At 54.8% G+C, this 25,686-nt stretch overlaps 11 protein-coding genes across 11 annotated transcripts; 5 read left to right on the forward strand and 6 right to left on the reverse strand.

Moving 5' to 3' along the window:
* Nucleotides 1-281: 281 nt before the first annotated feature.
* On the forward strand, nucleotides 282-1,693 carry HMPREF1541_04470 (uncharacterized protein; the record flags this gene model as incomplete). The annotated part of the gene is made up of 2 exons (XM_008718815.1): nucleotides 282-303; nucleotides 351-1,693. The coding sequence occupies 2 exons, from the start codon at nucleotides 282-284 to the stop codon at nucleotides 1,691-1,693; spliced, it is 1,365 nt and encodes a 454-aa protein (XP_008717037.1).
* Nucleotides 1,694-1,887: 194 nt separating this feature from the next.
* Nucleotides 1,888-2,823, forward strand: HMPREF1541_04471 (uncharacterized protein; the record flags this gene model as incomplete). The annotated part of the gene is made up of 1 exon (XM_008718816.1): nucleotides 1,888-2,823. One exon carries the CDS (start codon nucleotides 1,888-1,890, stop codon nucleotides 2,821-2,823), a length of 936 nt encoding a protein of 311 aa, XP_008717038.1.
* A 481-nt stretch (nucleotides 2,824-3,304) lies between these two features.
* Nucleotides 3,305-4,969, forward strand: HMPREF1541_04472 (uncharacterized protein; the record flags this gene model as incomplete). Its single annotated transcript, XM_008718817.1, has 1 exon — nucleotides 3,305-4,969. The coding sequence occupies one exon, from the start codon at nucleotides 3,305-3,307 to the stop codon at nucleotides 4,967-4,969; it is 1,665 nt and encodes a 554-aa protein (XP_008717039.1).
* Nucleotides 4,970-5,273: 304 nt separating this feature from the next.
* Nucleotides 5,274-7,263, reverse strand: HMPREF1541_04473 (uncharacterized protein; the record flags this gene model as incomplete). The annotated part of the gene is made up of 4 exons (XM_008718818.1): nucleotides 5,274-6,306; nucleotides 6,355-6,624; nucleotides 6,677-6,848; nucleotides 6,900-7,263. 4 exons carry the CDS (start codon nucleotides 7,261-7,263, stop codon nucleotides 5,274-5,276), a joined length of 1,839 nt encoding a protein of 612 aa, XP_008717040.1.
* A 954-nt stretch (nucleotides 7,264-8,217) lies between these two features.
* HMPREF1541_04474 (uncharacterized protein) lies at nucleotides 8,218-8,850 on the reverse strand (the record flags this gene model as incomplete). Its single annotated transcript, XM_008718819.1, has 1 exon — nucleotides 8,218-8,850. The coding sequence occupies one exon, from the start codon at nucleotides 8,848-8,850 to the stop codon at nucleotides 8,218-8,220; it is 633 nt and encodes a 210-aa protein (XP_008717041.1).
* Nucleotides 8,851-12,307: 3,457 nt separating this feature from the next.
* HMPREF1541_04475 (uncharacterized protein) lies at nucleotides 12,308-13,541 on the forward strand (the record flags this gene model as incomplete). Its single annotated transcript, XM_008718820.1, has 2 exons — nucleotides 12,308-12,932; nucleotides 13,063-13,541. 2 exons carry the CDS (start codon nucleotides 12,308-12,310, stop codon nucleotides 13,539-13,541), a joined length of 1,104 nt encoding a protein of 367 aa, XP_008717042.1.
* Nucleotides 13,542-14,020: 479 nt separating this feature from the next.
* HMPREF1541_04476 (uncharacterized protein) lies at nucleotides 14,021-15,653 on the reverse strand (the record flags this gene model as incomplete). Its single annotated transcript, XM_008718821.1, has 4 exons — nucleotides 14,021-14,229; nucleotides 14,280-15,131; nucleotides 15,208-15,277; nucleotides 15,393-15,653. The coding sequence occupies 4 exons, from the start codon at nucleotides 15,651-15,653 to the stop codon at nucleotides 14,021-14,023; spliced, it is 1,392 nt and encodes a 463-aa protein (XP_008717043.1).
* An 820-nt stretch (nucleotides 15,654-16,473) lies between these two features.
* Nucleotides 16,474-17,060, reverse strand: HMPREF1541_04477 (uncharacterized protein; the record flags this gene model as incomplete). The annotated part of the gene is made up of 2 exons (XM_008718822.1): nucleotides 16,474-16,904; nucleotides 16,967-17,060. 2 exons carry the CDS (start codon nucleotides 17,058-17,060, stop codon nucleotides 16,474-16,476), a joined length of 525 nt encoding a protein of 174 aa, XP_008717044.1.
* A 534-nt stretch (nucleotides 17,061-17,594) lies between these two features.
* HMPREF1541_04478 (uncharacterized protein) lies at nucleotides 17,595-19,372 on the reverse strand (the record flags this gene model as incomplete). The annotated part of the gene is made up of 3 exons (XM_008718823.1): nucleotides 17,595-18,439; nucleotides 18,487-19,269; nucleotides 19,363-19,372. 3 exons carry the CDS (start codon nucleotides 19,370-19,372, stop codon nucleotides 17,595-17,597), a joined length of 1,638 nt encoding a protein of 545 aa, XP_008717045.1.
* Nucleotides 19,373-21,421: 2,049 nt separating this feature from the next.
* On the forward strand, nucleotides 21,422-22,507 carry HMPREF1541_04479 (ribosomal protein S10; the record flags this gene model as incomplete). Its single annotated transcript, XM_008718824.1, has 1 exon — nucleotides 21,422-22,507. One exon carries the CDS (start codon nucleotides 21,422-21,424, stop codon nucleotides 22,505-22,507), a length of 1,086 nt encoding a protein of 361 aa, XP_008717046.1.
* A 79-nt stretch (nucleotides 22,508-22,586) lies between these two features.
* Nucleotides 22,587-25,527, reverse strand: HMPREF1541_04480 (uncharacterized protein; the record flags this gene model as incomplete). The annotated part of the gene is made up of 2 exons (XM_008718825.1): nucleotides 22,587-25,406; nucleotides 25,480-25,527. 2 exons carry the CDS (start codon nucleotides 25,525-25,527, stop codon nucleotides 22,587-22,589), a joined length of 2,868 nt encoding a protein of 955 aa, XP_008717047.1.
* Between the last annotated feature and the right edge of the window lie 159 nt (nucleotides 25,528-25,686).

Below are 25,686 nucleotides of genomic sequence, written 5' to 3' on the forward strand. Positions count from 1 at the left end.
CTGCCCGCCTGTGACGCGTTCCCAAGGCGTCCACACGCGAACCCTCCTTCGACTCAGCCTTCATACCAGGTGTGCCCTGCGCATTGAAGGACGTTCCCACTGCGGTCGGCTGACCAACGTACAGCCTCGAGGAAAGGACTTCCTCTCTTCCTAAGCATTGATATAGACCATTGTTCCTTTCCACACATTCTTTTCGTCCAGCGCTCCATCCACTTTAGGCGGCACCTCGCTCAATCATCGACTTTAGATAGGCCGCTTTACTTTGCATTCGCTACGACGCCATGTTGGACGAAAGCCTGCCAAGTGAGTCTAGACGCAAGACCAAAGCACATTCAACTGACTCGTCGTAGCATTCCGACTGAAGTCAAACAGACTTGACAAACACAACGAGACCCTACTCTTCTCACACTACGGCAGTGAGTTTGAGCCAAAGTATTCGCTACGACACCTCGATCCGCAACAGCATGGCTCCAAGAACAGATACGCAGCCGCGCTCTACGATTCATACAATTCAGATGTGTTATACGCAGAAGCCCTCCTGATACCAGAATGGACCCAGCCATCGTTGAGCGCCGAACAGATCAGACTCAACGGCGGCGTCCCGCCCGCGCCGCAGCCTATCTTGCCATCCGAATTCGCGCTCCAATTATACAACCCAGATCAGCAAGTCATCGTAAGACACAAACCTTCCAAATGGAACCAGTCTGAGTCATGGGATTTTGAATTGCCCTCACGAACATTCCGTGCCCCATCAGCATCTGCCCTAGACCGTAGCCAGAACGATCCATCGGTCTCGGAAAATACGCCACGAGTAGGCCTGAGGTGGAAGAAGGACAGCAAGTTGAACAAAGATCTGGTGTGTTTTCAGTCAGGAAAGGCACTGAACCCGGACGGGACGAAGAAGAAGCACAAGGAACCAGACATTACAATTGCGATCTTCCAGGGTCAGAAGGAGGTAACGCTATACGAGCCTAATTTGATCAGGGTAGACATCGAGGACATCAAGGGCCTCGAAGTCGTCTTACTCCTTGGCGCGGTGGTAATCCGGGATGTGTATTTCGGCGAGATGAAGAATACCTTCAATTTGACAGAGGGCCGTAAAGCCAGTGGATCTAATTCAACCTCGCCACGGCCAGTGCTCAGCCAAGTGGCCACTTCGCCGGTTAGTCCGCCTGGCGTGCCAGCGAGGGATCCGCGCATTCCACCTACAGATCCAAGGAGTCAGTGGGAGCTTGACGCAGAGACCGCTCGCCTGAAGCAGCAAATTGAGGCAGAAGAGCGTCAACGCAAGAAACGAGATGAGGCCGAGGAGCGTCGCGTCAAGCAGATGCTCGAAGCCGAAGAGAACGAGGCTAGGCGAAAGCAGGCACAGATTGACGAAGAAACCGAACGGCTTAAAAGGATCTACGGAGATCAACAGCGACCGCAGAGCCATCCTGCTCGTCGGTATTCGTCAGATCCTCGACAATCTCAACCGCAACCGCAACCCATTCAGCACCACTACCCAGCCGCCTGGGGATCGTACAATGCAGGCCCCTACATGTCAGGAGCGAATGCACAGTCCAGCTTCTTGACGCCGGTGCCTCAGCAGAACCAGCGGCTGAAGAACAAGTCAAGCATTTTCAGCTTTGGCAGGCGACGAAGTGAAGAGGATGGTGCAAAGTTATCCAAGAAACGGTCAGCAGTATTCTAAGCCCCTCATAACCCACCGGGATTTACTCGTTATACGAGCCGCCGGAAATCTTCAGACTGCCGGACGCGATTACATCACCATCCTTTCTAGCGCACTAGCGTGGGCTGGGGTACAAAAACGTGGTAAGCCCCAGAAACAATTAGCCTGAGAACGCTATGCGACCTGGCATTATTACTATTGCCAGAAGATTCAGCATGGCTTCAAACACGGGCAAGCGCATCGCCTTCACCGGCGGGTCTGGCAAGGCGGGCCGACACTGCATCCCGTATCTACTCAGCCAAGGACATCAGGTCTTGAACCTTGACCTTGCTGACTTCCCCAAAGAACACATCCCCGAAGGAAAGACCGTCTACACCATGAAGACCGACTTGACCGATGGGGCGCAAACGTTCAATGCACTCTCAAGTTTATTCTCGATGGACGAGTACTCGCTACCGAAGCATCCCGGTCCGCCTGATGCCGTGGTTCACTTTGCGGCATATGCGCGGAACATGATCGTGCCGGATAGTGAGACGTTCAGAGCGAATGTGATGAGCACCTATAACGTCATCGAATCTGCGTGCAAGCTCGGAATCAAGAAGGTCGTCATTGCAAGCTCGGAAACCACGTATGGTGTTTGCTTCAGTCAAGGCGACACCGACTATGATTCCTTCCCGCTTGACGAGGATACCTACGACAGAAACCCAATGGACACATACGCCTGCTCCAAGCTCGCAGGTGAACGCATCGCCCGCTCATTCTCTCGCCGGTTCAACAACGACATCTATGCTCTGGTGATTGGCAATGTCATTGAGCCGCATGAATACGCACGAGACTTTGCTCGCCACGTCGGCTCACCTGAGACACGGAAGCGAAATGCGTGGTCGTATATCGATGCTCGAGACCTGGGTCAGATTTGCGATCTGTGTGTGAAAAAAGATGGTCTTGGTTTTCAGGTATTCAACGCGACCAACAATACCATCACCACAGCGGTTCCCACCAACGAATTCTTGAAGAAGCAGTATCCCAACACACCAATCACGAGGGAGATGGGAGAATGGGAGGCACCTCTCTCGAACAAGAAGATCAGAGACGTCCTCGGCTTTAAGGATGTACACGACTGGAGGAAATATTACACTCACAAAGGTTGAGGCGGGTTTGGGAAGCCACAGATCTCTATCTCAGGGTAAATGGGTTCGGAAACGGGGCAGGTAGACAACCACAAACCTCAATGTTGTATCCTGGCACGGCAACTAGGATATCAGGGAGACTAGTAAATAGAGCAATGATGGCCCAGCGGTCATTCTTTTCGATGTCGTTGCCTGCTTTGTTGTGAATCCCTCTCCACTTTGCTCAAATCGAGTCCCTCGTCAGTAAGCCGCTCGGGCACTTTGGGCTTGAGACACAGGTCACGCCAGGCTGGTCATGGCTTGTGCAGGTCTGGCTCGCATGGGAACGTGATGTGTCGCACAAACATTTATCCGCGCCGAGCATTGATATCGCTCTTCGAAGCCTTGGAAGCTCAGTCACCGGACACGACTGCATCTTCATAAACCAAAGCAAACTTATATTTTGTGGCAGTGCTTCATCGGTCCCCATCTGCAATTGCGACTGACAGCCAAATTTGCGAAGATGAGGCGCAGAGCAACATTCATCCATGATGGTGCTTCAGAGTTCAACCCCGAATCTGTCCAGGTCACCAAGGACCGCTTCTTCCTGCCTGAGATCAAGGCGGCGCGTGAGGAGCAGTTGAAATACAGCCTCGATGAGCTTCCAGAAGAGCTCCAACATGTTCTGATCAATGCCCACGAGCTGCATCTTCGCTGGGCCCCAGAGCACCTTTACAACACCGTGGCCCCCTACCTCTCCCGGCTCTCGCCTGGATTGCATGTCTTCTACACTCCCCTCGAGGGTGGCTCAGATGATTTGCTCTGCCCATTGCTTCGCAAAGCGTTCGACAATGACCTCAAATGCCGCTCTCCCAGCCACACCTTTATCAAATCTGCTAATACACCCACCGAGTTCAGCACTACTCCTGCGCTCCAGTACCATTCCGTCCTACCTGATCTCGACCATCTCGCCGCCTACCTTCAGCGTACCGTGTGTCCGCACTCATCACTGTTGTGCATTCATTCTACTACCCTACTGTCCACCGCCGATGCTCTCGACCTCTCTTGGGATGCCATCTCCAACACTCTGACCCTCACGGCGTTTTGGTCGCGCCCACCCTCATTCCTGGTCGACCCCGAAGCTAACACTAAGACCAACGATGCTTGGTCCCTTTCCATCGACACACCACCCACAAACTCCCGCGTTGAAGTCGGCATCCTGTCCTCCGAGCCTCCCTCGGACGATCCACACGAGCTCACACTATCCGGCTTCCTGACCGTCCTTGGCAAAGACACCTCACCCAAGCCAACACGCTTCTCGTTCCCGAGTCGGCACCACTCGATCCCGGCCTCTCAGCCGCAGACCTACACGGCCACCATTACAGAGCCCCAAGGATTGCATCCCACGCTACGCATCAGCTTCCCCAATGCCACCGCCCTGACCCCTCCATCCACGGCGCCTCCTGACGCACAATGCGCCCTCCAAATCCACCTGACACTCCCATCTCCCATTTTCGTGGACCCCTATGCCCTCAAGCCCTCAGACCCCAACTTCGTGGCCTCCCACCACATCACCGCTGTGCACGCCCTAGCAGGCTACACCGACCTCGAAGCCCCCGCCTACCTACCCTCACCATGGGGCTCCACCTTGCTCCTGACCCCCTCCCTTCCTTCCACCGACAACCTCCACCAACCAGCCGAAGCCACCTGGGACGTCACCATCCCGCTCCACCTCCGCTACCTTCCCCCTTCCCCACAAAGCCACCTCCCCACCACCCTCCCCTGGCCCACCATCTACTGGGCCTGCACCGCCGACTCCGGCACCAAATTCCCCATCAACCCCTTCGACCGCATCCACCTCGGCTACGACGGCGCCTACGGGCCCCGCACCATGTTCTACCACTTGACCCCGTCCAACAACAGCACCCGCCTAACAGAAACCCTCCAAGTCCCCGTCTACGACACCTCGCGCCTCTCGCCCTACACCGTCGAGGTCGTGACCCTCCTGTGCATCGTCGCCGGCTTCGCGTGGGTGCTGGTCAAGTTGTGGCCCGCGCTGTGGAAGGAGTTGCAGGCTTACGTGCCCGAGACGGTCCTCACGGACAAGCCGATGACCAAGGAGTGGGAGGAGCCGGTCAAGGGTGGGCCGCCGCCGCCGGCGGGGGTGAGAAGGAGGGTTGGTGGTTGAAACCGATTACTAGACAAGCACCAGATAGACCATGTCATTGGGAAATATGTGTGTATGTGTGTGTGTGTCTCTCTCTCATATCAACGAGTTCATTTCCAATCAACTGTCGGTCCTACTTACTAGCTTTTCCCTTGTCTTCATGGCATTGCCCCTAAAAAAATGGAAAGCCGAGTAGCATCCTCACGCGCAAACCCTTCTTTTTGGCCGCTATCATTCGATTTACAAGCTCCGCCGCCCGCTATAATAAAGTAAGATAATAGTAAATGGGCTTACCACAGCTGAAATGAAGTGAAGTGCACGTATATCACTTGGAATAAACGCCAAAGACCTTCTGCCAAGCAATGAGCTCACGGGTCAACGCCTCCATCATCTCGGTGCTGCCCATGTCACGAAACTCGCCATCGTCGCGAAACCGGAGCTTTCCTTTCGCGGCGTCGCCGTCTTCGTCCAGCGCCTCGGCCTCGGCCACGTCCTCGGTCGCGGCTTGCACCGCTTTCACCAGACTGGCCACGCCCGCGGCCGCGGTGGCAGCTGCAGCGGCGGGTGTGCCCTTTTCGCTGCTGCTGCCGCTGCCACTCTGATCGGCCCCTCCTCCTGCTCTTCCTCCTCCTTTGTTCGCAGCCAAGTGCCGGCTGGACTGCGTTTGCATCTGGCCTACAAACTCCAGAATGGCCGCGACACGACGCTTCATCTCGTTAAGACTGGTCCGTGCCGGATGTGTTTTGGCTTTGCTGCTGCGGCCGCTTTCACCGTTGATGTTGTAATGTCCGGGAGAGTTCCTGCCGTTGGCATTCCCATTATGTTCACTCATGTCACCCATAGGTGTGCCCGAGTCAAGCATTCCATTGAAATCCCTATCTCTGGTGTACTGGTTCCGGCCGACCCGCCGGCCTCCACGATTCCGCGAATTTTTGGGTTTGGGGGCAGGTCTAGACGAAGCTGGCGGTGTTTCTGCCTTGTCTTTGCGTCTCTGCAAGGCTGCACCGAGGGCCTTGGACGGTGATACGGAGGGCGACGGCGGGGGTGAGTCTATATCGGTTGTCAGCACGAGCGCTCCAAGTTTGTCAGCTTCGATCTGCGACCGACCTTCTCCTCGTCTGCGCTCGGAACGTGCGTTGCGTTTGCTTGCGGCTTCGGCACGAGCAGCAGCCTGCTGTTCCTTTGCTTTATCCCTTGCCTCTCGCTCTTTACTATTCTTTGCTGCCAGCCCACGCAACGACTGCTTGCTCCTGACTCCTGCTTTCGTAGAACCGTCATCTGTGGCTGGAGGCGATGCACTGTGTCTGGACTCGGACGAAACCGAACCTGTTCGTTGTCGCTTCATCGCTGGCTTCGACCTGGATTCTCATAAGCATAGGATCGAGGAGCTGATCAGATTCACATACTCATCCCCGTCTTCTCTTGCCCGTTTACCGAGCGTGCCTACCCCGAGCTCCCGGTTGCTCTCTTCAATGGCCCGCCGCAGGGCTTCGTCCTCATCATACGCACCGCGACTGTTCATGGTCGCCCGTCTTCTGGTGCTTTCAGACATAGCATTCTTGCTTTCTTTCTTACTAGGGTCGCCAGAGGAGAGGGAGGAGGATCTAGAAGATTGAGGTTTCTCTGGCTGCGGCTGCGGCTGCGGCTGTTGGTTGGGGAGGTAGTGGGATCGTTTGCTTGGGAGCTGTTAGCCATCTGTCTGCGGGCCTGCGGAACAGTCAAGCTTACCCGTGGGTAGTGATTTCAATTTTGTGTAGCTTGGGCTTGCACAGTTCGCAGTAGTATTCTTCTGGCAAATTTGCCTCGTCGTGGAAACCCATACAGCCGCCGTGCTGCCACACAAGACATTTATCGCACTGGACGAAAAAGTCGCCAATGTCTTTATTGAAGGGGTCTACCGCTGTTGTTGCAGTTAGTCTTGCGGTGCAACGGGGGCTTTGGTTGCACTCACATGAGGTTTTCCCCGCGGCCACCACAGAGGGCGTTGGGCCCGGATACTCCGAGCTACCACATATGCAGCGTGTGACTTCTTCAGGATCATCTTCAAGTGGATCTTGCATGCTTTCTAGGCCAGGCTCTTGTTTTGCGATCTGAGAGGGGTCTCGAGAGTCTTCGGCGCCATTGCGTCGGCTCCGTCGTGGCGCCATCGGTTCCGTGGAGGCGTCGCCGTCGAGTGTAGCAGAATCCTCGATGGACTCTGAGCGTTGTGCAGTACGAGTGTTCTTTGCGTAGGTCGACGAATTTGAGGAGCCGGCTTGGGAGGGAGCTTGTGGGATTGCTGAGCTGCGGGCTCGTGAGGAACGACGCGGGGACATAGTCTAGAGTTGGGAACGCCGATGCACTGCAGGAATTTTATGAGCAATGTAAGATGGCGACTGGGAGTTTAGAGGACGTCCAGCGATGTCGTTGATCTTGACTGCTGGCTCAGAGGTGCTCCTGGGTGCAAAAGGCCTGTGTCGTGCAAAGACGAGGCTTGGTGTGGTGTAGAAGCAGATCAGTGACAAGGGTGCAGTTTCTTGTGGAAAATAAGTGATCTCGCCCAGAGCAAGATTAGTTTACATGATGGACTGAAGCAAGTACTTGCAGTCTGCACAAGGGCAAGAGAGAGAGTTATGGTGGGAGGGGAAAAGGCGAGAGAGGCGTCGCAGCGCAGCAACCTCTTGTGAGAGTCCCAGGGTGCTGCGACCACCGCCAGCAGCGCTCAACTTCCGTCATAATTCCTGATTGGCTCAAGCCCCGACAAGTGGATCTGGAAGTGATCGGCAAGCGATTTTCTCCAACCTTACTCGCCTAGAGCCGTTAAGTCCTAAGTCCTTGAGCAGGCCAGACGCGTCTCAGTATGTGCACTCTAACCTACGCGATACGAGCCTCATCGCAGCTGCAAGCGTAGGTTCGATCACCTACGAAGCACACACAGCCGCGTCGCGATATGACAATGCTATCGTTGTTGAAGTCGTGAGAACGACCTTCGCGTGCGGATAGGCAATTGACATCTCAAGAACCGACGAATACCCCGACGCGGCGAGGCTGTAATGATGGGCACAAGGCTGGTTGATGGGCCCAAGCACCAGAGCACCAGAACCTCTGAGATGGCCACGAGTACAGACAAGCGTCAAGACGCGATATTACTATTGTCTCTCTAATGCTGTCTAGACCCGAAAGATGCTTGCGCTGGCTGTACCAGATACTGGTGATGGTACAACAATGTTCTATGCCGTCTCGTCGTAAGTCATGCTGATGTACAAATGACCTCCCGTCCAACCCTAGAACTAAAACGTCGCATTGGGTGAGGGCGAGCGATCTCTCCCACCCTCGTCATCATAGCTTGGTCTCCCTGGTCTCGATGTCGGTATGATGGGTGCAGCAGCTTGTCGACCTTGCTTGAGTAGCTCCTCCCTCTTGCGACGCGCTTCGGCAGCTCTTTCACTCTCGGGTTGTGAGCACGGCCCAAGGTCTTGACTGCCGCTCTGCTTCCTCTTGTCCTTGATGAGCATGCTGAGCTGGCTGTGCACCCGTTGAAGCTCGGGAGCGCCCTCTGATCCGTCGCTATCGGTGAGAACTTGGCTGTTCGACCGCCCGCGCTTTTCCCTATCATCACCTTCATCCAGACCGGGCCGCTCTACTCTCTTACCCTTGTCTGCAGGGATGCTGTCGTCCTCGTCTGCGAAACGCACAGAGCTTCGGACTTTGCGAATTGCTTCTGAGGTCGGAAGGCTTGATCCGATCGAAAGTTGTCGCTGTTCGACGAACTTACTTCGAAACCCCGGCTCAACGAGAGACCCCGTAAAACTCCGAGGGAGGTCAGGCTTCTCTTCATTTGATTCGTCCTCACTCTGCCATGAAGATCCTAATTCAAAAGTCCCCTTTGCTCGAGCTGGTGAAACGTCAGTACTATGATTCATCTGGGCATGGATTCGTATCTTGACCTTTGCTTATACTGCTTGCATGCTGCTCATCGTGCTTAACCGCCTGGATTGCTGCTGGTTCCGCAGTGCGAACGCTTCCCCGGCTCTGGCTTGACTTTCGCCGTGGCAATGGAGGTCGACTTCTGCCTCCTCTCGCTGAACCGGTAGAGGTCATGGTGCGACCGCTCGTAGTCCTCTTGAACGCAGGTCTCGGTGGCGGAGCAGCACTTACAGCGCCACCAGAAGGACCACGTTCTCGGCGCGCTTGGGAAGGCGAGTCTAGACTATGCTGGTCAAAGGTAATCTTGGTAGCTCGTGGGCTGATGGGTGATAACGGGGCTTGCTGGACTTCAGGATTCGTCTCCGCAGGCGGCTGTGACTATTAATCTTTGGACATCAGACCCCCAGTTGGACTCACTGGCAATGGGTTGATAGATGGCCTCCCCACATACGACGACCATGCGATCGGATCCGGCCGATACGGCGCCAGCGGGGTATGGCGTCCGCATCTCTGCCACAGCTGGTTGAACTCCTGATTGGAGATTGACCTGAGGTTTGGGTTGCTCCATACGCGCCAGAACAGATTGCCGGAACGCGGGACTGTCATGTCATCGGCGAACTGTCTTTGTACATGGTACGCTTGGAGTTGATCAGCACGAGACGGGACTGGTCGAGCGCGGTCCCTTACTTTGCCAGCATCTGAAAAGGAAGCTCGTGTCCTTTGCGAAGCTGACATCCGCCGTCAATGCAGTCTCTTCTAGCTCTTCGAAAGCAGGATTGATGAGGTTTGGCGGAAGAGCCGGGTTCATGTCCATCAAGGAGTGGCGATACCCAGGTAAAAGTAGGAAATCTCAAGACGAGCGGGTATCAGCATTGCCAAAGGAAGATGTGATGGACCGCTGGTGACGAGTTTGGCAGACTTGCAGGGCACAGCCGATGACGATGAGGATACCTGAGCCTGAGCGGTGAAGACTTGAAGCGCGTGTACTAGCTACCCACGTGACCCGAAAAGCTAAGAACAACAGAAGTGGGTGGCAACAAGGAAGAGAGCGGTCAAGTGAGTGCCGGATGTCAGGTTCTTGTGGTAGACAAGTGTGAATTGCTTCTGAACACGGTAAGTACATACAGGCGACAAGGGCTTTGCATTGACTCCTTCCGACTCCCACGCGGATGGTGTGGAGACAAAGCAGGTGCGCCCTGAGGATATCATCGGGTCTAGATCCCTGAAGGAATCTGCTCACAGATGACGGAGTACAGCGATAACATGCCACTAGACTTTTGGCTGGCCTGAGTGTGTGGGATGGGAACGTGGTAGACATCACAATCCAAGATGGAGTTGCAGGCCCGAAGCGTGGGTTGTCTAGGCCGGCATATCACGAGTAGGGATAGCGCCGGCTATGCACTGCAGAGGCAAGGGGGGGTTTACTGTCCAGGAACTAGTCTAGGCGGCTCCCGAGCCTGCTAACGGCTTTCCCGCACCCGGAACCTTTGATGAGAAGCGTCGCTAATGTACATCCCGCGTCCTACGGGGCTCTTTCCGACATTCCTGCTCTACAAGACGCCCTACTGGTGCCCTGCTTTCATCAGCGTGTTTCGTAATGGCCTTGTGCTGCTCTGCTGTCCGCGTGATCACTCTCGCGCTGTCGAAACATCCGAGATGCACCTACTCCTAAGTACTTGCTCGCGAAAGCATGGTCTTGTTCCATCGATGCCGAGAGGAGTAGAAGTAGGCCTCGATCTACAGAACTCGTACTTTCAGAGGCTCGATGTTGACAGCTGGAGGTTTTAGGAAGAGCGAGAACACTGTGGCCCCGGTTTCATCACAATTGTTCTAATTACGCCGACGTTTCGAGCAACGCTCAATAGTCTCCTTACCATGAAAGTTTTGCACCATATTCAACGACTGAGTGCATGATGTTGCTCTGGATGTCAAGCTATAGCCCGGTGCCACGTCCGCCCGCCAAAACGGCCCCAACGCATGCCAGAGCTGCCGACGGCGACGCTTGAATCGCGATGGATCTCTTCCACAATGTCTAAAATGTATCCAAAGAGGACAAGAATGTCTGGGCTATCAGCGCCTATTGCGCTAGGAGTCGGGACTTGCCAGTTGTGGGAACATGGGTGGAAGGACATTCAAGCAGCTGGCAGAGGATCGATTGCAACGAACCCAATTCTCACCGTTGGGATTCCTCTCCAATCCGCTCGTGCAAGACTTGCATGGAACTTCGAGACAGTATTTATTCTACTGTGAGCTACCCTGGCCAATCTACTCGAAGGAATTTGAGGAGGCTGATACCCCCCCAGATATGGAATGCTATAGCCAATCACACTTCGCAGTTTCAACCGGCTCTTCCCCAATAGGCAGCCAAGACGCAAGCCTTGCAGCTCGCGGGTTTGCCATGACGGGGAGGAGAAGGAGGAGTTGGTGAGGGACGCGACGAGGGAGGGGGTGGGTGGTGGAGAGAGTTGAGGGAGCTGGGATGGATGAGAGTGGAACGACGGGTCCCACGAATCGCGCGGCTGAGTGCGCATGAGGAGAGAAGTTTGGCTTGGTAGGCCTTGCATAGGTATACATATACATAAAGGTAATCGCAGGATACATATGGCCTTGAATGTCTTGCATCTCGAGCAGCTAGCTTTGATAGCTAATGGCCCAGCTTCTTCTGGCTCGCCAGCGAGCATCCTACACTCCACGACCATTTCTTGAATGGACTTGGTACAGAGGATGACCAGCTGCCATCCAATAAATGGAGGAGAGTCCCGCAATCCTTCTAGAAGGCATAGTTGTGGTCGCCTCCAGTCTTTGCCCCAGACTCGCACACTCGAGACCCAAGTCTTCCACAGAAGCGACATCTGCCATCTCACAAACACTGTACGACACCGCCACCCAAAGGTCAGCAGCAGCCACTCATTAGTGGCTATATGTATGATCCAGCAATGGCTTCTTTCAGAGCATCCACTCCGCCAGAGTTTGGGCCAGAATCGTCACCGGCCTCAAGGACGATGTTGATTACTCAGGGACAAGGCTCGTCTCATCAGGAGGCAAGGTAGGGCTGAATTCGCATGGCCCCCTTGCAAGTCACCAAATACTTTATCTATTCCTGACCAGCATTGGCCCTTGCGCAAATCAAAACTACTGGTAAGGGGTTTGTTTGTACCTCGGTTGAAGCATTCTTCGAAGTAGCACAGCATATGTATTTGCTGACTACAGACCGTGCATAAGGTATACAAGCATTATTCCCTATACAAAACTCTAAAATTCCTCGAGTTTCGGTCGGTCCGAAGTTAGCCCATAGCACACCAACCGGTCCCTTTTCAGCCCATATACGGCGGATGATCAGTTCCTCCGACGACTGACCCAGTGGCAAAACTACTGCTTCACATATATGCTCTCAGACACACAATCGAGCCCATATGGCTCATACCCAAATCCAGATAGATATTCGACTCGGCCATGGCGCCCGATACTACCAGTACCACCACGATGCAGTGCATCACCGCACCCAGATACACCTCGCCCGCGGCCTACGAACTCACCACCCTTCCCCGCCCTGAAGTCACGGACGCCAACGACGTCCTCATCCAGGTCCACGCGGCAAGCGTCAACCCCATCGACGTGAAGAAAGCCTCGGGCGCGCTCAAAGCCGCCTTCAAGGACCAGTTCCCCTACAAGATCGGCTACGACTGCGCCGGCGTCGTGCAACGGGTGGGCGGCGGCGTGACGTCCTTCCAGGAGGGCGACGAGGTCTTCGTGCGACTGCCGGAACCGAGCCGAGGCTCCTTGGCCGAGTACGTCAAATGTCCCGACCGCTTCCTGGCGCTGAAGCCACCCGCCCTCTCCTTCGGCGACGCCGCCTCACTTCCCCTCGCGGCCATGATCTCGCTGCAGGCGTTGCGGAAGTACCGCGGCTCGCTCGAGGGCAAGACGGTGTTCATCCCCGCGGCGCTGAGCGGCACGGGCGCGTACGCGTGCCAACTGGCCAAGAACGTGTTCAGCGCGGGGAAAGTCATCACGTCCGTCTCGACGGCCAAGGTCGCCCGCGTGCCCGAGCTGTTGGGCGAGGGGGTCGTTGACCAGAGTAAGTTTTCAGTCATCACCTCTCCTCTTCCCCCCCCCCCCCCCCCGGCGTATGACCATCCCCACCCAAAACGACCAGCCAGGCCTTATAGACCCTTGCTTCCCATTGCCTTCATGCTGATCATGAACAGTCATCGACTACACCACCACCTCCGTTCACACCAGTATCCCCCCGCAATCCATCGACTTCCTCCTCGACACGACCGGCCAAGCCATGTCCTTCCTCTCCCTCATGGTGCCCCACACCTCGCGCATCGTCTCCATCTCCACGTCCCCCTCGGGCGCCCAACTGCAGGAATGCCAAATGATGAAGCGCCCCCACGGCCTCCCGCCCGTGCAGGTCCCCTCGTGGGTGCGCATGACGCTCAATGTCACCGACGGCGTGAGGCAGCTAAGAGCCAAACGCTGGGGGGTGGAATACGGCTACCTGTTCCTGGAGCCGAATGGCGAGGATTTGAGGACGTTGAGTGGCTATGTGGCGGAGGGGAAGTTGAGGCCCGTGGTGGGGAGGAGGGTGGACTTGAGGGATTTGGAGGGCGTGAGGGAGGCGTGTAGCACCGTGTATGGTGGGAAGGGAGGGGTGGGGAAGGTGGTTGTCAATGTGAGGTGATGGGGATTGAGGAAAGATCGGATGGCGTGGTTAGAGGGGCGTTGAGTGGCCTCAGGTTTGAGATCGGTCATCATTCGGTTCTAATCCCCGCAGCATGTATTCGCAAATGTTCTTGACGGCGGTGGACTACTAGAAAAGGCGTGTCAGTGTCAAAAACTTCCTGGGAGTGGTCCTTGGGGCTGCAAAATATCTCTGCGCGCAGGAGCACAGTGGGAAATGTTTGGTGTAATAGACAAAGAATACTTTTTTCTTTCCTCAACCATCCTGTTCACCTCCCTGCTCCTTCTATTAAGTCCCGTGGCGCCACGCCTGCGTACCCAAAATGCCAACAACCGTGGTTCGAGCTCCGGCTTTCATCCCAGCGTAGGCGCTATGCCATGCTACCAATCCACACTTCTGTTTTGGCCGATGGGCTCACGAGCGCCCTGCTCGCATTGTATAACACAGCAGGATCCATGTCCTCCCGAGTCGACGATGGCTTATGTGCAAGTGTAACCTGGAGTGAGGTCAGCGGGTGAAGTTTCATCGAGTGGCGCAATGTGGAGGCATTTGAAGGTGAAAGAATGACATGGGAGGTGTAGAGTGAAATGGAAGATTGAGTGTGACATACCTCCATCGACTCTCAGGTCAGCGCCTGTGACGTAGCCAGAAGCGTCGCTGAGCAGGTAGGTGACGGCGCCCATCAAGTCTAAGAATCGTCAGTGTGACTGTTGACATCAAGCGCGATGCGCTACGTACCCTCAGGTCTGCCCATTTTTCCGACGGGAATCAGACTGGTCCAGGTCTTGTTTAGCTCTGGGTTGTCGTCCAAGATCTTTCTGGTCAAGGCGGTGAGCATGTAACCTGGCGAGATACAGTTGACGCGGATATGGGCATGCGCCCACTCGACAGCCAAGCTGGCTGCGAGGTGGCGGATGGCGGCCTTGGCGGCGTTGTAGGGTGCCTGCGGCTGTGGAACGTTGACAATGGAGCCGGACATGCTACCGATCATGCAGATGCTGCCGGGAGCCTTGCGAGCCATAAGGTGGTTAGCAACGCCAGTCGAGAAAAGGTAGGTGCCGTCGACGTTGACGCCCCACAGCTTCTTCATTCGGTCGTAGGGGTACTGCTCAGCAGCGAAATTCTCGGTGAAGCCAGCTGAGGTGACTAGGTGATCGACCTTGCCGTGAGTGTTAATAATCTCAGCCAAGCAGCTGTTGACCGACTCCGGATCAGCTACGTCGCAGTAATGGGCAGTGATCTTGGGAGAGCGGAAGATGCCTCCCTTCTTGCCACCTGGAAACTTGCTCCGATCGTAGTCCTCGGAGTTGGGGTTGTCTTTCTTGAATTGATCGAGCATAGCCTTGGTCTGATGCTCAGCTTCCTCCTTGTTCATGTCGACAATTGCCAAGTCAGCGCCGCTACTGATCAATGCTTGACCCATGACAAGACCGAGGCCTCTAGCGCCTCCAGTGACGATCGCAGTCCGGCCTTCAAGCGAGAAGCTGGCGAGTGTTCGTTTCAAGTGGACTCCACCGCGGCCCTGCACGGGAGGTTCACGCGGGAATTGTTCATCTTCAGGGTATTCGAAGCTAATCTGGTTATCGGTTCCTAAAAGGTGTCAGCAAGCTTGAGTCGAGATAGATGGAAAGCTCGCCCGTATCGGAAACAGCTCCGGAATAGGCACTAAAGACGTAGTCCCAGCTACTATTCCTGGGGCTATCTTCGTTCGAGCAACTTTGAGTGGTAACTAACGGCTGAGAAAAGTTAGTGAACGTGTGCAGTCAGCAAAGAGAGTCCATGTAGTGTAGACAGCAGCTTTACGAGTAGGCCGGGACGACGCCCCGGCTGCAATCGAAAGGCCATGCTCACTGCACTAGATTGGGTAGCGTACCTGCTTGATCCCTCGTGTGCACCAGCGCTCGTCCCTGTAGCAGCTGTTGATGCCTTGTGGTAAGGGTCGTCTTTGTTCGGCCGCTTGATCGAGGACGAAACCCAGGCTCTAGAGATTCGCGTCGACGGTGTAGTTGGCACCTCTGCCGCGATCCGCCCAACATTGGAAGCAGCAGCAGGCGCTGTGGAGGGTTTGGCAAGCACCTGTCTTGAAGCTTGGAGAAGGCTGTGTCGATACATATTGGGAACTATTGAAGCACCCGTGGGTTTCTGACGGAGGAGATGGGAAGACGAAATCGAACGGCGTGAGGAACGCCTCGGGGATGAGAGTAGGTGATGGCTGTTTGATGAAGCTTGAGGCAGAGGACAGGCGACGAGCTTGAAGAGTTTGTGTACAGTATAGCAGTTATCCACCTTGAGAGCACTTTGTCAGATTTATTTGTTGAAGAATTGACATCATCGAGTGGGGGTCTCGAAGAGGGTCGAGGAGGGTCTCGTCGCCCTTGGCAGGGGGAATTGACGCGGCCGACGCGGCTCCGCCATACTTTGGTAAGTAACAAGCAAGGGTCCAGGCGGGCCAGGGTGGATCGTTGAGCTGGATCGAGTTTGCGCACGCTTCTGAACGCGACTAGATGAGAGGTCCAGAGGCCCCAGATGGCCAGATTTGCAGCATCCCACGCCCCGTGGCTTGCTAGACCACGGAAAATTGCAACGGTGAATGTCTCATTTCCCTCACACAGCATGCATCAGTCGGGGGTTTCTCGCTTTTTTCCGACGCGTCGGTATGCGATGCAACCTGAAAGTTCAGTTAGGGTCGAAGCCTTTTCGGGGTGCATGAATTGGATTTGGAGGGGGGCTGGAGAAGCTGCGTTAATGTGCGCGGATTGGCATTTCCGGATCCACTATCGCACTCTCGGATAGATAAGCCCAGGAGCAGTCAGCGGAGCAGTCAGCATCGATGATTATTGCTCGCGCCGTACTGTGCCTGACTCAAGTTCTACAACACCGGTACTCATGCAATACCACTAATGTCAGACACACTCGTACACCTTCAGACTCTCTATAGCTGCTGCTCCTCCAAACCTCCTGCACGTTCCTCTTTGGGCCGCGGCTTGGCCCTCCCCTCACTCAAGAGCTTCCTATCCGCCACAAAGATGATCCAGCCACAATAGCTCGCCGAAATAATCCAGAGCAGCATATTAGCCAAATCAAACCCCGCCGCAATCTTCATATCCTGGATCCCCTGATCCATCTCCGCGTTCTCTCCCAGGTACATCTTGCCAAAGATGCCGGAGCACACCAGCCAAAGAATAACGATGACGGCATCCCACGCGAAGAGCAGGGCAATCGCTCGAAATTCCAGAAGTAGGCCCCACACGATATAGGCGAACGCGGTGAGGCCTGATATCGCACCGACGGTGACCGCGTAGACCCATTTCGAGTCCGAGTAGACGTCTTCTTTCATAGCTCTGTTGAGGATTCGGCCGTAGTCTGCGTCGGCAGGTATCAGCATCAACAGCACCAAGGGAGAAGCTTGCGAGGAGGAAACTTACAGGCACAGACTACGATTGCGCCCACTAACTGACAAAGCCGCCCGATGAGGTTGGCCCACGTCCGCTTGTGAAGTTCGGGAAACTCGAATCCCATGGCTGTTGGCTTTACGTGGGAGTTTGAGATTGTTGGTAGACAGGTCTGCTAAGACGTATGTAGAAGGCCACTTGATCTTTGAGCTCGTGAGCACGACATATAGCTGCGAGGCCCGTTGGTATTAACGCACAGAGTCATAGCAAGAGTCAATAGAAGCGTGGCTAGGTACGAGGTGAAATGCATGGCGAAGGCATCACATTCCAGGGCTACAATCCCTGCCACATATGACGCATTGCGCTTGCTGGCGAGGTACTAACCGCCCCGGAAATGCTCATCCGGCCCCCCGTCAGCCCCCCCCGCAACAGCCTTCAGAGCCCAATGCATTTCTCTCCAGCCACAACACGAGACATGACAGGTAATATTGGTTGGGAATCTTCATTAGGAGCAGAGTATGTGCAGAACATTACAATAACGGAAAGACAGGTGACACACAGACACTCTATGCTAAAACAAGCCAACGCCAACATAACCAAACGCACACCGCAAGCAACGCAGGAAACACAGACAACGGAAATGGCAGAGGATAGCTGCATACTATCCTTTGTCAACATCGTCGCCACTTTCCCCGCTGTTGCCGCTAGGTATGGGCTGCTGCGCAGTCGGTGGATCTGGCATAGGTAGAGGTTCCTCGTCGTACCCGTAATCCAAGTCCAGGTTCTCCTCGGGATCCAGAGAGTCGTTGTAATCTTGCTGCGGGTTGGCCGCTTGTCGAGAAGCATTTGCTGCGCCTTTATTGGCTTTTTTGCCCTTCGATCGTCTGCTCTTCGCGCGAGCCTTTTCCAGCAATCGACGTTTTTCAGCTAACCGCCTTCGCTCCCTCCTGTCCTTTACCTCATACTGTCGGATCAAGGCACGAGGTGGCTGCCCGAAGATGCTCTCGTACTCGCAGAACTCGCAAATCCAAATGTCCTCCGGAGCGGGTGGGTGTTGAATGTTGGAGTACTCCTGCTGAAGCTTCCGCTGGCGAGCTGCAAGAGCGTACACATCACCTCTCCGTCTCCGTGGCTTCCTAGCTTGACCAGCTGTGTTTGCCTGACCTTGGGCTGGAGGTGGTTGCTGTGCGGTCTGCGCCGCAGGGGTTGTCCCGATCTGCGAGCCTTGAGCATTGGGCAATCTTTGTCCATTGCTCGGTCCACTGGGAGGTGGAAGGTGCCCGCTTCGCTGTGTATAGCCAGGACTGTACAGGCTCTGTTCGGGAAAAGTGACACCTTTTACGTCTGACTCGCAGGTGAATGTGAACTGGGAATTCGCCGATGCTTGTTTCGCTTGTTGATCGAGTACGCCCATATTTTCCTGGCCCTTTCCAAGTGGTTTTCTCAGCAAAGCGGTGGCATTTGCTATCGCAGCCGAGATGATCCCTTGATCTTTGGAATCTTCGGCTGGAATTGTTAGTTTCACACAGTCGATAGGAGGGCCGCAGATTTACCTTTGGCAGTTGCTGCCATGTTTTGGTCGTATTTTGCTGTACCACTTCTTAGATTCGAGCCATTCACCGAAACGCCCAACGGACGTCTTGCGCTGGACTTGCGAGCGTAATGTCCCCTACCAGCTCCCTGCACACCCAACCCCGATGCTCCTGGACCACCGTGACCCACAAGATCGTCGGTGCTTCCATCCTTATTGGCGCTAATGCCCAGCTGTGCCAATTCGTTGGTTAGAGACGAATGGTGCAAACTCAAACTGCCAGATGTTGGTATCTTTCGTTTCTTCTTATTGTTCGTATTTTCGAAGGCTTCGTAGCCATCCGGACCGGAGACACTGCCTCTTCCACCATGGCCACCGTATTTTGAGGCACGTGCGCCTCGAGGTGACCTCGGCGGAGAGCGGTATGAGCCTGAATTGCGCAGTGCGACCGGACTAGTGTCATCCACCGACTCAACCTCGTCCTCGTCCTCATCATGATGGCAGTGATGGTGGTGATGATGGTGATGGTGGGGACAGTGGTCATCGTCGTGGTCGTGATAATGATCGTGATCATCGTAGACGTCACCATTCTGCACCAACACCTTACTATCGCTCATGAATTCGCCACTTTCGCCATAGTGGTTGTACGTGGGTAAACTTGAAGACGGTAGGGACGGCGGGTATTCGATGGACTCAGCAGCTTCGTGGGAGAGGCGGGACTTCAAGGATCGTCGCGGGAGGGGTCGAATGAGCCGGTCTGGAAAGACAGCCGACTGCTGATCTGGGGACGAAAGGTATGATGTGCCTGGAAACTAACGTCAACATCTGGTTGGCCATGATAAAAGCCCATTGAAGTCTCGTAGGGCGAGTCTGGGGTCTTTCTCGGATATTCACATACTGTATGACATCTTGAACTATTCCGCCAGGGTTATTGCGATATTGCCGTCATTGGCTGTTCCATCAGAGTCGAGGACCAATTTTAGGCCTGGCACTAATCGAATTCTAACTGACCACAGTCAGTAAATGTTGGCTCTTAAAACGGCCCCGATGCCAATGGTTCTCTCCAGGTGCCAACTCTTTGTCACAAGATCGGACAAAAATCTTTCGAGGGTAGCGGATCGATGGTCGGGGGCTTCGAAAGACGTACATTAATCAGCAAGCGAGGCGACGACCGGGCCAGACAAAGGACCGCAATCGCCTGCAGCCGAAAGGACGTCGATGCTTGCTTGAATAACAGGATGAGATAGATACAAGGATCTAAACAAAAAGTCAATAAACGGAGGAGTAATGGCTGCGACTTGAAGTCATGAAGACACTCCTGCAGCTTCTTTCAGTGTTCAGGTAGCCGAGGCTTGGCAGCCCCCCTCCACCCGCCGAGCCTTCACTTTCAATCTGCAGGACATCCACTCGCACCTCCTTATTTTTCAGCCCCTTACCATCAGACTAGTATCAATCAACAGCTGTGAGTACTGTTCTTCTCGCAGAAGAACCCATCACATCTATTCGTGCGTCAAACCCTTAGATACGAGACTTCAAACTCGATTTGCAAGTCTTGGTCCAGGAAGGGTGCGCTGTGAGGCCAGCATCGACCTCGTTTCGCGTCAATATCTCCTTTCGTGGATCTATTGAGGTAGAGACCGATTCTTGAGAATGCCTTCCGCAATTGCCTGCGGGACCACTTTGAGTGCAGCCGGACAGCCCTGAGTACAGTGTCGGGTGACTATCTAATGAAGTCAATCGGTAGAAGGGAAGCTGTGAGCAGCAATTGCCGCCTCCTGACAATGATCAAATGTGGCAACGTATTGCTGATATGCTTGCTCTATCTGCCGCCGCCTGGTTTCCAGCCGAAGATGGTGGCATGTATACGGTATCCTTCTACTGGTTGCTGGCTCCCAATGACCTGCAATGACCTGAACCCCAACACCGGTCGGCAAATTGGCTGCAGTACAAACGGACCACCGTCAATTGCGCAAGCGTCCCACATGTCGCATGCTCAACATCCCGGTGGACTTGGGAGCCCAACATCAGGCGGTTGCCGATTTACGTGATCTCGCCTCATGCTCTAACCTGAAGCACTTCTGCTAAATACCCGCATTCTCACCTCAAGCAACATAAAATTCCGTGTACAACAGAGTACCTAGGCTGTCTCGGTCTGCTTGATATAAGTCGCACCCTCTGCCTCCATGGCACAAACATGGATATGGCGACGCTGCTGTGTTGGCTCGCTCCGAAACGGCTGTAGACGTTCAACTGGACCAATACCTCACTTATGTACGTGTCAGGCAGTGAAAGTCTTGGCGACACGCAGACTGCTCGACACGATAAAGAAATCTGGTGACGAAAGGGTCTAAATGGCGTGCGTGTCCAGGATTCCCTCCTGTGAACATAAATGGGAAACCTCTCTGGGAGATACGGTGGTGAACCTGTGAGTTGGGGACGAGATGGCCATAATAGAATCGGATACGGCTACAGTACGGTACCTTGCTTTCAACAAGACTTGAACGGCTTTTTACATGAGATTGACTGAAATGCTAATCAGAGCATTGCAGAATAGATTCAATCGAGTTTCATGGGGGTTGGGTATTAGGGAACTCGCCGTCCAAAGACTGCTTCATCCTCCACGCCAAGAGTCAATCAATAAGTAGGTTCTGCGCCAGAACGTTCTCATACATGTCTTTTCATACTGTAATGCCGCATCGCGGAATTGTCAATCATGAGATGAGCTGAGCAACGAGTGCACGAGGGCGAGAAGGGCCAAGATAGCTGTTGAAGGAACACTGTTGAGAAGCCGCCAGCCTCGTACCTCTGAGAGCAGCCTCGATACACCACTTGGCGCCAAGCTCTGATCTGCGCCGGAGCCAAAGTTCCTGAGATGCAGGCATTCGTAGCCTCCAACGCCAGATATCGATTTGTTTGCGCTGGGGCCTGAAAGGATAGCGAGGCTCATATCCACGACTATGTCTGCGCCGCAGGTGCTGAAGCTCGCCCTCGAGGCGTGCAGACCTGTACGACCGCGACATCAATTGCTGTCCTTGACAAGCTCCAAGTCTTCTCAACCGTCAACGACGAGGATACGACCGTTGGTGCAAGGACGATTTATCACTACCGCACCCCGGCTACATGAGGAAAAGCCATCAGAGCGCGATATAACAACGGGGTTTCCTATGCCCGAAGCAGATCCGGACTCGGAAAATGTGACTGCGGACGTCCAGAGTTCCTCGCTCGATGCAGAAGCTACACCATCATCAGGAGTTGCCCCAAGCTCAAGAGCAGGAGAAGGCTTTGCCGCGCCCCCAAAAACAGCGCAGCCAGCCGTTTCACAGGGGGCCGGGCCATCATCGATGCTCGATAGCGTCTCCAATCCTTCCTCAGAAACTGCCAAACCTGAGTCTGAGGAAGCGCCAGAACAACTATTTCCACCCAATGTTCTTGCCACACACCTAGCGCCCATGCGCCATCAGCCAAAGTACGGTGTTCCCGTTGCCTCGCTTCAACTCCGCTCCTACTCAATTCGTAACCTCGAGTTCTTCGCCGACTTCTGCATGCGCGCCGCCTTCTACCTCAAGATGCCCGCCCGTGGCCCTGTCCCGCTGCCTCGCCGCACCGAGCGCTGGACCACGCTGCGCTCCAACTTTGTGCACAAGAAATCACAAGAGAACTTCGAGCGGATAACGTACAAGCGTCTGATCACAGTCATGGATGGCGACAAGAGTGCCGTCGAGGCCTGGCTCGCATACGTCCGCAAATGGCAGTTTTACGGCGTCGGCATGAAGGCGAACGTATGGGAGTTTGAGGGCGTAGACGTGGCCAAGAACATGGACAAGGATTACAACGAGGAAATCAGCAAGCACTTGGACGAAAAGCTGAACTTGTACGGCTGGAAGAAGAACATCGGCCAGAAAGCCACCGTGCAAAACCTGCTACTGAACAGCCAGAGGAGTCGGAACGTTGTTGGTGCGCCCATGGCAAACGTCAGAAACCCAAGCATGAGCCGTGAGATGAGGGGGAAAACCTTGGGTATCGACGACTCAGCTAAGAGCTGATTTCTAGACTGGCTTTTCTCCTGTGCCGATACCTCAATGTACAAAACACACCCTGTGCTATACCACCCTCACTGCGTGCTTACCCAAGCGCTGCCCTATCCGTGCCAGACCCCTCCTCATCTTCCACATCCCACACCTTCCTTCCAAAGAACCTCGTAATCTGCCTCCCCACCGCCTTCCCTACATGCGGCTCCAGCTCCGACACGCTCATATTCGCCACCTCCCTCACATCCCTCGTCTCCAAATACAACCTGGCCGCATTTTTCGCCGTGATCCCCGGCACGGCCCTCAACAGCTCCTGCGGCGCATTATTGAACGTGCGCTCCTCCAATTCCAGCCCTTCCAGTTCCGAATCCAGACCCAGCTGCACGGCACGCATGGGATCCGGCTCGGGCTGGCCCTTTTTCAACTCGGCGAAGATCTCGGCGGTTTGGTAAGGAGAGGACGACCAGATGACCTTGAGGCGTGGGAAGGAGATGGTCAGCAGCACGAGTTTCGATTGGAGGTCGCGCGAGTCGGCGTCGGGGGTTTTGAGCGTGGAGATGCTGGTGAGGTCGGCGAAAGGGTCGAGCGTGAAGGATTTGTTGTGCTCGAATTCGATGAGGAGGAAGGGGTACGTGTAGTGCTGCAGCATCGATTCGGCTTGGTTGAAGAGGCGCCCGTTCTTGAAGGAGGCGATGAGGTCGCGAACGCTTTTACGCTCGACGCAGATGGAGGGGGAGAGGACGTAGTCGCCAATGGTGAGTTGGCAGGGGAGCACGATGTTGCTGCGGCCGTGGAGGAGGGAGGGGAGTGCGGAGCGGAATTCACGCACGTCGACGACGATGGTCGGGGGTTGGGCTGTGGCGGCAAGCTTGCCCCCGCCGGCGATGCGGGTGTTGATCGTGCGGAGGAATTGCTCCGAGTCGGTGGCGGATGCCCCCGGGTCGTTGATGGTGAGGGCGAGGCCGGCCCGTTCGTGGATGAGTTTGGTGAAGGCCTCTTTCTCCCGGCGGATCCGCGAGAGGTAGACTTGCTCTTCGACACTACCTTGGTAGTAGAAGAAGTAGGTCCGCAAGGACATGCGTGAGGAGTGCGACGACTTGTAGACTTCCACGCGGCGGATAAAGTCCGCGGCTGGTGAGTACATGATTATGTGGGAGGGACGGACTTCCTCAAGGAGAAGGTCGTCGTTGTCGCCGGAGTAGGGATGGACGAGTATCTGGTCGGTGGGTTCGTACAGTGTGAACTGCGCCTCAGTAGCAGTGGTGAGGTCGTCGATGATGGGATCGTCGGGGCCACGCTTGTCTGCTTCATCGGGGCGAAGGGAATCTAGAAGTGAAGCCACTTGCGCATCACGCTCCATCGCTGCGCTGGAACGCCCTGCACCTCCTCCCAGACCACCGCCGCGTACACGCCGACGTTTGTTAGCAGGCTGTCCTTTAGCGTTTAGACGGGACGTGGCGCTCGAATTTTTCAGATCTGACAAAGACTTGAGGTTCTCATCAAATAGAGCAGATTGCACCCTGTTGAAAGTCTTGCGCCAGTAAAGGTAGTCGCGCAGTTTTCGCCGCATCATCCACTCGCCTGAGCCCTTCTCTTGCTCTTCTTCCACCTCATGAGGCGCCTGACCGTTGGCCTCGTTATCAAGTTCAGGCTTAATATGCATGGTCTGCAGATACTCCTTGATCTGTCGACATGTTCTCTGATCATTGCACATCACCAAAACTGTGTTGCTGGCTTCACCCGTGGCTGGATTCAGATATGCGTCGTACTCGATCTCGCTCAAGATTTCAGCGAGGAGCGCCCACTTTGGTTGTTCTTCAAGCACCGGTCTGACTCCTTCTGGGATCTTCTGCGGGGTACTGTCGCTCTTCTCCTCAACTCGCCCACTGTATACACGATCTCTGGCTATGGTGAAGATGGTATCGGCGGCGTCAGTGAGCAGCCAGGGCGAGGAATTCTGCTTGGTCGAGTTCGGCGGCGGTGAGAGTGTCGCACGGACAGTATCAAGGTGTTTGAGTAATGATACACAGTCGTAGCTGAGCAAGTAGGTCAGTATCTCTCGTAACGTGGTGAGGTCGCGAGCGATCTGTCGCGTCCGAAAGCTCACTCTATGCCATACCGGATCCAGCTGTCGTCGTACCATGGAATCAAAGTTCTGATGTAGGGCCGAGTCCACGCTCCAGTCTTCCAGATCGAATCCAGAATGAGCCTTGCGTAGTTCCGATATGCAAAGCTCGACACATTCCAGAACGGCTTGCTGGATCTTAGTCATGGCATCGCTCATGGGCACCTCGAGCTCCACGACGTCTGCCTTCTTCTTGCCTTCTAAGCTTCGCGCAACACTGGCATGGAACCGTGGATATAGCGCCGGCTTTCTGAGAAACAAATTCCTCAGCATCGCACCCAGCGGCGCATACGCCGAGATGAGAGGTTCGGGTGCGTCAGTAAAAGCCTTGACGAAGCCAATCTTGTTGTACTGTCTGAAGACCCGTACGATGAAGGCCTCGGAGCTAGTGGTAATAACCTTCTCGGCGTGCATTACAATAAGTCCCGTCACGGTCTCTGGGTCCAGCAACTTAGAAAGAAGGTCGACAATTAAGATCCTACTGGTGACTGAGACGACACCACCTTCAGAATAGATTTTCTCTCGAGCTGAGACTGTGGCTTTGTCGGTGTTGATGACCCGCAGTCCTCTAGCATGCGGTGCCCTTGAGATGGCATAGTGTTCCGCCAACGCTTCGCCGATCCAGTCATTTTCCTGGTCCTCGGCGCCAACAACGATGACAAGAGAGTTGCCAGCTGCATCATACGAGTGCAGCAGATTGGTCACGATCTTCAAGAGACCAAGACCTCTTGCTAACACAACAAGAGCGTCCTCGTTGCGTAGTAGATTGTAGATATCTTGCTGGAATTGCTGCACACGGGTTAGGATCGTCCTACTATACGATTCTGCTTAAACCCGATGAATGATTGAGTTGTAGACTTACCAGTGGAAGAGATAGCTTGATTGGCGCCGACGCGCTCGCCGCCGGCATCTTCACATTGCTGGACTCTTGCAAGAAGCAAGTCGGAACATGATGGTATTGACGGTTTGCCTCCTTCGAGTTCGCTGCCTTGCGTGAAACCCACTTGGAAAGCCCCAGCCAATCAGACACCATCTCGAAAATCGCGACGTCAAGTCGCAGCTCGCAACT

Source organism: Cyphellophora europaea (assembly GCF_000365145.1).
Source record: "Cyphellophora europaea CBS 101466 unplaced genomic scaffold supercont1.4, whole genome shotgun sequence".
NCBI classification, from domain to species: Eukaryota; Fungi; Ascomycota; class Eurotiomycetes; order Chaetothyriales; family Cyphellophoraceae; genus Cyphellophora; species Cyphellophora europaea.